Source organism: Argentina silus (assembly GCF_951799395.1).
Source record: "Argentina silus genome assembly, contig: scaffold_146, whole genome shotgun sequence".
Lineage (NCBI taxonomy): Eukaryota > Metazoa > Chordata > Actinopteri > Argentiniformes > Argentinidae > Argentina > Argentina silus.
The window spans coordinates 34281-41583 of record NW_028152715.1 but is presented as its reverse complement, the minus strand read 5'-3'; the positions used below and the strand labels follow the sequence as shown (position 1 = coordinate 41583).

Genomic DNA, 7303 nt, shown 5'->3' with positions numbered 1-7303 from the left:
AGAAATGCAAATAACTGAGAGAGAAGTTGTAGTTAATTGATGTTGATTATCATCACCAAAACACCAAATGTATTATCTTAGATCGGAAAATGAGCAACATGATCACAGTTTGATTGGTTTGTGAGCATTTCCCTGAAATCCTCTGAGCTGAAATAGATATCTAGTATGTATATAATATCTAATGTGATATCATTTCCGGCAGGATTCTGCCTAAGATCCATTGCTGCAGCCCCTCCCTTGCCATCTGAAGCTAGCTAACAAGTGGATCTCTACGCTCCCTCCCTGTCTATCTCTACGCTCCCTCCCTGTCTATCTCTACGCTCCCTGTCTATCTCTACGCTCCCTCTCTGTCTATCTCTACGCTCCCTCCCTGTCTATCTCTACGCTCCCTCCCTCTCTATCTCTACGCTCCCTCTCTGTCTATCTCTACGCTCCCTCCCTGTCTATCTCTACGCTCCCTCTCTGTCTATCTCTACGCTCCCTCCCTGTCTATCTCTACGCTCCCTCTCTGTCTATCTCTACGCTCCCTCCCTGTCTATCTCTACGCTCCCTCCCTGTCTATCTCTACGCTCCCTCCCTGTCTATCTCTACGCTCCCTCCCTGTCTATCTCTACGCTCCCTCTCTCTCTATCTCTACGCTCCCTGTCTATCTCTACGCTCCCTCTCTCTCTATCTCTACGCTCCCTCTCTATCTCTACGCTCCCTCCCTCTCTATCTCTACGCTCCCTCCCTGTCTATCTCTACGCTCCCTCCCTCTCTATCTCTACGCTCCCTCTCTGTCTATCTCTACGCTCCCTCCCTGTCTATCTCTACGCTCCCTCCCTCTCTATCTCTACGCTCCCTCCCTCTCTATCTCTACGCTCCCTCTCTGTCTATCTCTACGCTCCCTCCCTCTCTATCTCTACGCTCCCTCTCTGTCTATCTCTACGCTCCCTGTCTGTCTATCTCTACGCTCCCTCTCTGTCTCGGGGGAAACGTTTCTCTCCTCCTAGAGAGGCCGGCCAGCAATCGGTGGGTCGCTGGTTGGATCCCCACCCCAGGAGGCGGCCGGATGTGAGCTGGTGACTGGAGGGTCGCTGGTTGGATCCCCACCCCAGGAGGGAGGTGGATGTGAGCTGGTGACTGGAGGGTCGCTGGTTGGATCGCCACCCCAGGAGGGAGGTGGATGTGAGCTGGTGACTGGAGGGTCGCTGGTTGGATCCCCACCCCAGGAGGGGGCCGGATGTCAGCTGGTGACTGGAGGGTTGCTGGCATCATATCTAAGGTGCCACTGCTGCTGTTGTGTCCTTGAGCAAAGCACTGAACTGCTCCAGGGTTCCAACTGTGGCTGACTCTGAGCTCTGTTCTCCCTGGGGGGGGCACATATGTTGTCTCTGGGGTATGCAGTGCATCTGTGTTGTCTCGGGGTGTGTGTGTGTGTGTGTGTGAAAAAAACACCACAATCCAAACAGTTGACTGGCGAATAAACCACGTGTTGTTTGTTTAAACTGGCTCGTACTTCACACTCCAAATGCCACACCAAAGATGGCCGACCGGACCACCGGAACCCCCGCCACGGACAGTGAAATCTGACCGGGCGTGTCCGTCCTACTCATTCCGCCAGACAGTCGGCCATGTTTCCGAGAGACCCCTTGAGCTGTCCAGACCACGGCTGTCCGTTACCGTGGCGAATGAGGAGCGTGACACATCAGACCAACCGGAGGATTAGCTGCTAACGATCTGGCAAATGGTTCTGAAATTGTAATTATTATCTGCCCCTGCCCTGCTACGCTTGGACCCACCGGAGCTGGGGCTGGGGGAGTGGGGGTGGGGAGGGGGGAGAGGGGGGAGAAGGAGGGAGAGAGAGTAATTATCTGCCCCTGCCCTGCTACACTTGGACCCACCAGAGCTGGGGCTGGGGGAGGGGGGGTGGGAGGGGGGGAGAGGGAGGGAGAGAGAGAGGCGGGGTTGGGGAAGGAGGGGGGAGAGGGAGGGAGAGAGAGAGGCGGGGTTGGGGAAGGAGAGTAATCAGGAAACAGAGAGCGACAGAAAGAGAGAGGGAGCCAAAGGGAACTGACAAATGGTTCTGTCAGCGGGGCGCATTTGGAGCCGATCATTGGAGGCTGGCGGAGGTAGAAATCGGAGGACGGGGTAATTGTAACGCATGGAAACGGAATGAGGAATGGTATCAACATGTGTGTTTTGATACCATTCCTCATTCCGTTTCATGCATTACAATGAGCCTGTCCTCCGATTTCTACCTCCGCCAGCCTCCCCAGAAGCCTACTTATATTATAGATTGTTATGTTTCAGTATGAAACCTGTTCAAACCATACAGAGGTCCCATGTTTTACTCAAAGCCTTTGTGTTGAATAAAGAGGGTCCAAGACAGAACCAAATGGGCCATATCCAGCTGAAGCTTACACCAAACATAGCCATCTTCTTCCATGGCTGAACATAACTTTTTTTCAGACATTTTCACTCAAAGATGTTGAAAAAAAGAGGAAATAGACGTCATAACCAACTACTTATCTGCTGTATGGAGTGTGTTCCTGCAGTAGTGAGTGTGTACCGCCACCTGCAGGACATTTAACAGAACTGCGTATCAGTACAAAGGTTTAGTGATCATGTTTTCACTGCCACCTCATGGTTTATTACAGTGGGTACTCTTCTGTCTTTCTCTCGTGTGTGTGTGTGCATGTGTGTGTGTGTGTGTGTGTGTGTGTGTGTGTGTGTGTGTGTGTGTGTGTGTGCACGTGTGTGTGTGTGTGTGTGTGTGTGTGCACACGCGTGTGTGTATGTGTGTGTGCACGTGTGTGTGTGTGTGTGTGTGCACGTGTGTGTGTGTGCACGTGTGTGTGTGCACACGCATGTGTGTGTGTGTGTGCACGCGTGTGTGTGTATGTGTGCACGCGTGTGTGTGTGTGTGTGTGTGTGTGTGTTCCTGAACCCCTGCTGTGTCCAGGTGCTGCTCTCGTCAGCACTAGTTCCTCTCCATTACTGTCCAACTGTCCATTCAGCTAGTCTCCCACGCATCTGCAGTGTGTGTGTGTGTGTGTGGGGGGGGGGGCGTGGGTGTTAGCTGAAAAACAAAGCATATCCATTAGACATTAAATATCCATTCTATTCTATTCTATTCTATTCTATAGATGGACTTTTACTTTGAAGTCACATGGGTAAGAAGGTAGGCCTCCTCCCCAGAAGAGCTCTTACTTTGACTTGTTTAAGCAGATTACTGGAGGCAAATCCCTCCTGTGACCTGGAGGTTAGGCAACTGTTTACTGTTTACTTTGATCATGCTTCAATGTGTTGGCAGTCGTGTTAAGAACACAAGTCCGTTTTGAATGACTTAGTAAAGTGAGTTACATGCGAGGTTTGATATGGAGTGTACAGCTGATGTCTCAGGTCTCGTAATAGGGTGCAAGTATATCGGTGGAACACATGTTGACACGTGATAGAGAGATACGCTGCTACACATTTCGGGCCCATATGAGATTATTAGAATGTTAAAATCAGAATGTCAAATAAAAAGGATGACGATTTCATGGAGGAGCTGGACGAGGACGAGGGTTATGGAGGAAGAGGAGGCACATTTTCAGTTGTGACACGTTTTTTCTCTGGTGTCATTTCAGGTAGGCGATCCTTTCCTGCAACGAGCGCCTACATAGTACAAAGGAAGTCCTTCCAAAACGCATACATTCAATATACAGTGTGGTTTGTGCGCCCAGTGTGAACTGGTATTTACAGCAGAGGGCGCTGTTGGTTTACATACTGTTGCCGGTGCTCTTGAAAATGCTTTTTGACACAGTCGTCATCATTGTGCGACACCACCAGCATCTTCTGCGACTGTAGTTTTTGAACAGTGACACAACTCCACACTAGCTGGTCTTTATGTGTCAATACAACCTTGTCAGAACCATGAATTGGCGGTTGTACAGTTGCTTTTGGTTACTTAACTAACCCTGACATCAACTTACACCTCCGACAACCATTTATTGTGAGTTTTAAATGAACGAAACATGTCTATGTTGTGTTCTTTTGCTAGCTAGCCGGAACGACCGTAGAATGTCTCCAGAACCTGGTGCAACTTCAGGGAAATGTGTCACTTTGTTTCCCCACCGCCGCCGCCCAACCTAACAGTTCCTGTTTGAGGTGGTAACTGCGCCTTGGTCCCCAGGGCTGCTGCGGAGGTCGGGCTGTTCCCGACGCGGCGGCAGGATGCTGAACGTCCCGGCGCAGTCGTTCCCCGCGGCCGGCTCCCAGCAGCGGGTCGCCCCGGCCGGACAGTCCGGGAGGAACAAGGTAAAGTCGGTCAGAGTGAAGACGTCAGCGGCCCCCTGGTAGACGTGTTGTAGGTTGTTCAGACTGACCAGGTGAGAGCCTGTGGACCAGTTTGTTTGACGAAGCCTCTGTCCCCTGTCTGTCTGTCGTTGTTGTACCTGTCTGTCTGTCTGTCGTTGTTGTCCCTGTCTCCAGGTAAAAGGTACCCTCTGTCCCCTCCCTGTCTGTCGTTGTCCCTGTCTCCAGGTAAAAGGTACCCTCTGTCCCCTCCCTGTCTGTCGTTGTCCCTGTCTCCAGGTAAAAGGTAGCCTCTGTCCCCTCCCTGTCTGTTGTTGTCCCTGTCTCCAGGTGAAAGGTACCCTCTGTCCCCTGTCTGTCTGTCGTTGTTGTACCTGTCTCCAGGTAAAAGGTACCCTCTGTCCCCTCCCTGTCTGTCGTTGTTGTCCCTGTCTCCAGGTAAAAGGTACCCTCTGTCCCCTCCCTGTCTGTTGTTGTCCCTGTCTCCAGGTGAAAGGTACCTGTCTGTCGCATAGTAAGAAAACAATTCATAACTCGTTATCAAGCAGTAGCCTAATATGTGGTCTTATATTTGTTTAAGATGTATTTTTAATCCTAGTAACAACACAGCAAGAAGTGTTCTAACTGCCCCCATTTTGCTCCTCAGGTGTGTCACCTGTCATCATGTGCAGGGATGGTACCTAAGCTAGCCCGCTAGCCCATGGCTAGTCTATTTCAAAGCTGGCAAAAGTGAAACATGTGGCCAACTGGTCCTTTGGGCCGGTGAGATTTGTGTGTTCTCATTGCAGAAGAACAGCTAAGTAGTCATAACTGAACAGCTAAGTAGTCATAACTGAACAGCTAAGTAGTCATAACTGAACAGCTAAGTAGTCATAACTGAATCGTCATGTAGCTGTATGTTTACGGGAAATAAAAACGGTGTAGCAGATATTCATCAAAATATTATTGATCTCCTTATTAAAAATAATATTTTTGCTTTAGCTGTTGAATGTTTTGGACAGTAGGCTTGTGGAATGTCACCCAGGCTAGTAGACATTGCAGTACTAGCCCGTCTGGTCTGTGTACTAGCCCGTCTGGTCTGTGTACTAGCCCGTCTGGTCTGTGTACTAGCCCGTCTGGTCTGTGTACTAGCCCGTCTGGTCTGTGTACTAGCCCGTCTGGTCTGTGTACTGGCCCTGCTGGTCTGTGTACTGGCCCTGCTGGTCTGTGTACTAGTCTGGCTGGTCTGTGTACTAGCCCTGCTGGTCTGTGTACTAGTCTGGCTGGTCTGTGTACTAGCCCGTCTGGCCTGTGTACTAGCCCGTCTGGTCTGTGTACTAGCCCGTCTGGTCTGTGTACTGGCCCTGCTGGTCTGTGTACTAGTCTGGCTGGTCTGTGTACTAGCCCGTCTGGCCTGTGTACTAGCCCGTCTGGTCTGTGTACTGGCCCTGCTGGTCTGTGTACTAGCCCTGCTGGTCTGTGTACTAGTCTGGCTGGTCTGTGTACTAGCCCGTCTGGCCTGTGTACTAGCCCGTCTGGTCTGTGTACTAGCCCTGCTGGTCTGTGTACTAGTCTGGCTGGTCTGTGTACTAGTCTGGCTGGTCTGTGTACTAGTCTGGCTGGTCTGTGTACTAGTCTGGCTGGTCTGTGTACTAGCCCATCTGGTCTGTGTACTGGCCCTGCTGGTCTGTGTACTAGCCCTGCTGGTCTGTGTACTAGTCTGGCTGGTCTGTGTACTAGCCCGTCTGGCCTGTGTACTAGCCCGTCTGGTCTGTGTACTAGCCCTGCTGGTCTGTGTACTAGCCCTGCTGGTCTGTGTACTAGCCCTGCTGGTCTGTGTACTAGTCTGGCTGGTCTGTGTACTAGTCTGGCTGGTCTGTGTACTAGCCTGGCTGGTCTGTGCCCAAAATCCTTCAATTCCATCCCTGGTCATGTGACAGTTTGCTCCTCCATCTTTGTTTAGGTGGCGCTGAAGCCGGGCCACAGCTTGATGGACTGGATCCGCTTCGCCAAGAGTGGCCGTGACCTGACAGGGTTGAGGGGTCGTCTGATAGAGGTCACGGAGGAGGAGCTAAAGAAGCACAACACGCGTGGCGACTGCTGGACATGCATACGAGGTCAGACGTCAACATGATAGGTCAGAGGTCAACGTGTGACAGCCCGTGCTGTCTTTGTTCATACATGTGCGTGGTATGTGCGTCCGTGCGTGTCGTCTAGGCTCACACAGAAAGATGCGCTGACATGACTGGAGGCTGGTGGAGGTAGAAATCGGAGGACGGGCTCATTGTAATACACGGAACGGAACGTGGAACAGTATCAAACACACGTGTGTTCAGACACAGAACCTTCAGATCCATTGATGACAATGGGAGTTGTCATGTACAGAACCAGTCAAAAGTTTGGACACACCTTGCCAAGAGCAAAAGGTGGCTACTTTGAAGAATCTAAAATATAAAACATATTCTGGTTTGTTTAACACTTTTTTGTTTACTACATGATTCCATATGTGTTCCTTCATAGTTTTGATGTCTTCAATATTAATCTACAATGTAGAAAATAATAAAAATAAAGAAAAACCATTGAATGAGAAGGTGTGTCCAAACCTTTGACTGGTACTGTACGTGTACAGGTACTCTCCTCACGAAAGACATCCAGCACCGGTCGGTGGGCATTCAAGTTGAGCGGTTAATGACCAGCACGTTAATCTAGAACCATCTATCTCTTAATACCCTCCTCTTTTCATTTTTGTCCTCCACGTCTCGTCTCTGTAAAACGTTCAGCTTCTCATATTTTCTCCCCGGGTCGAGTTGGGTCGGGTTGAGTCTGTGACAGTAAATTAACTCATCGGTAGTCTTGGGGTGGGCTGGCTCATCAGGAAGGACACGACTTTGTTCGAGCCTAATTGAATTTAATTAATTATGAAGAAAGATTATGCAGGCTTTAAACAAGGCTAGGACTCAGTGTTCAGAGCTTCACAGCAGCATCTCTCTCTCTCCCTCTCTCTCTCCCTCTCCCTCTCCCTCTCTCTCTCTCCCTCTCTCTCTCT

At 50.4% G+C, this 7303-nt stretch overlaps 1 protein-coding gene across 1 annotated transcript in view; it reads left to right on the top strand.

Annotated features, from left to right (window-relative positions):
* Window positions 1–3847: 3847 nt before the first annotated feature.
* cyb5r4 (cytochrome b5 reductase 4) overlaps window positions 3848–7303 on the top strand; it is a gene marked incomplete at its 3' end in the record, with an annotated part of 8796 nt that continues 5340 nt past the window's right edge. Inside the window, exons 1-3 of the mRNA XM_083697916.1 lie at window positions 3848–3976; window positions 4157–4281; window positions 6221–6374. Of these exons, the coding sequence (XP_083554042.1) occupies window positions 4198–4281; window positions 6221–6374 (238 nt within the window). The 5' untranslated portion in view covers window positions 3848–3976; window positions 4157–4197. The remainder of the gene's footprint in view (window positions 3977–4156; window positions 4282–6220; window positions 6375–7303) is intronic.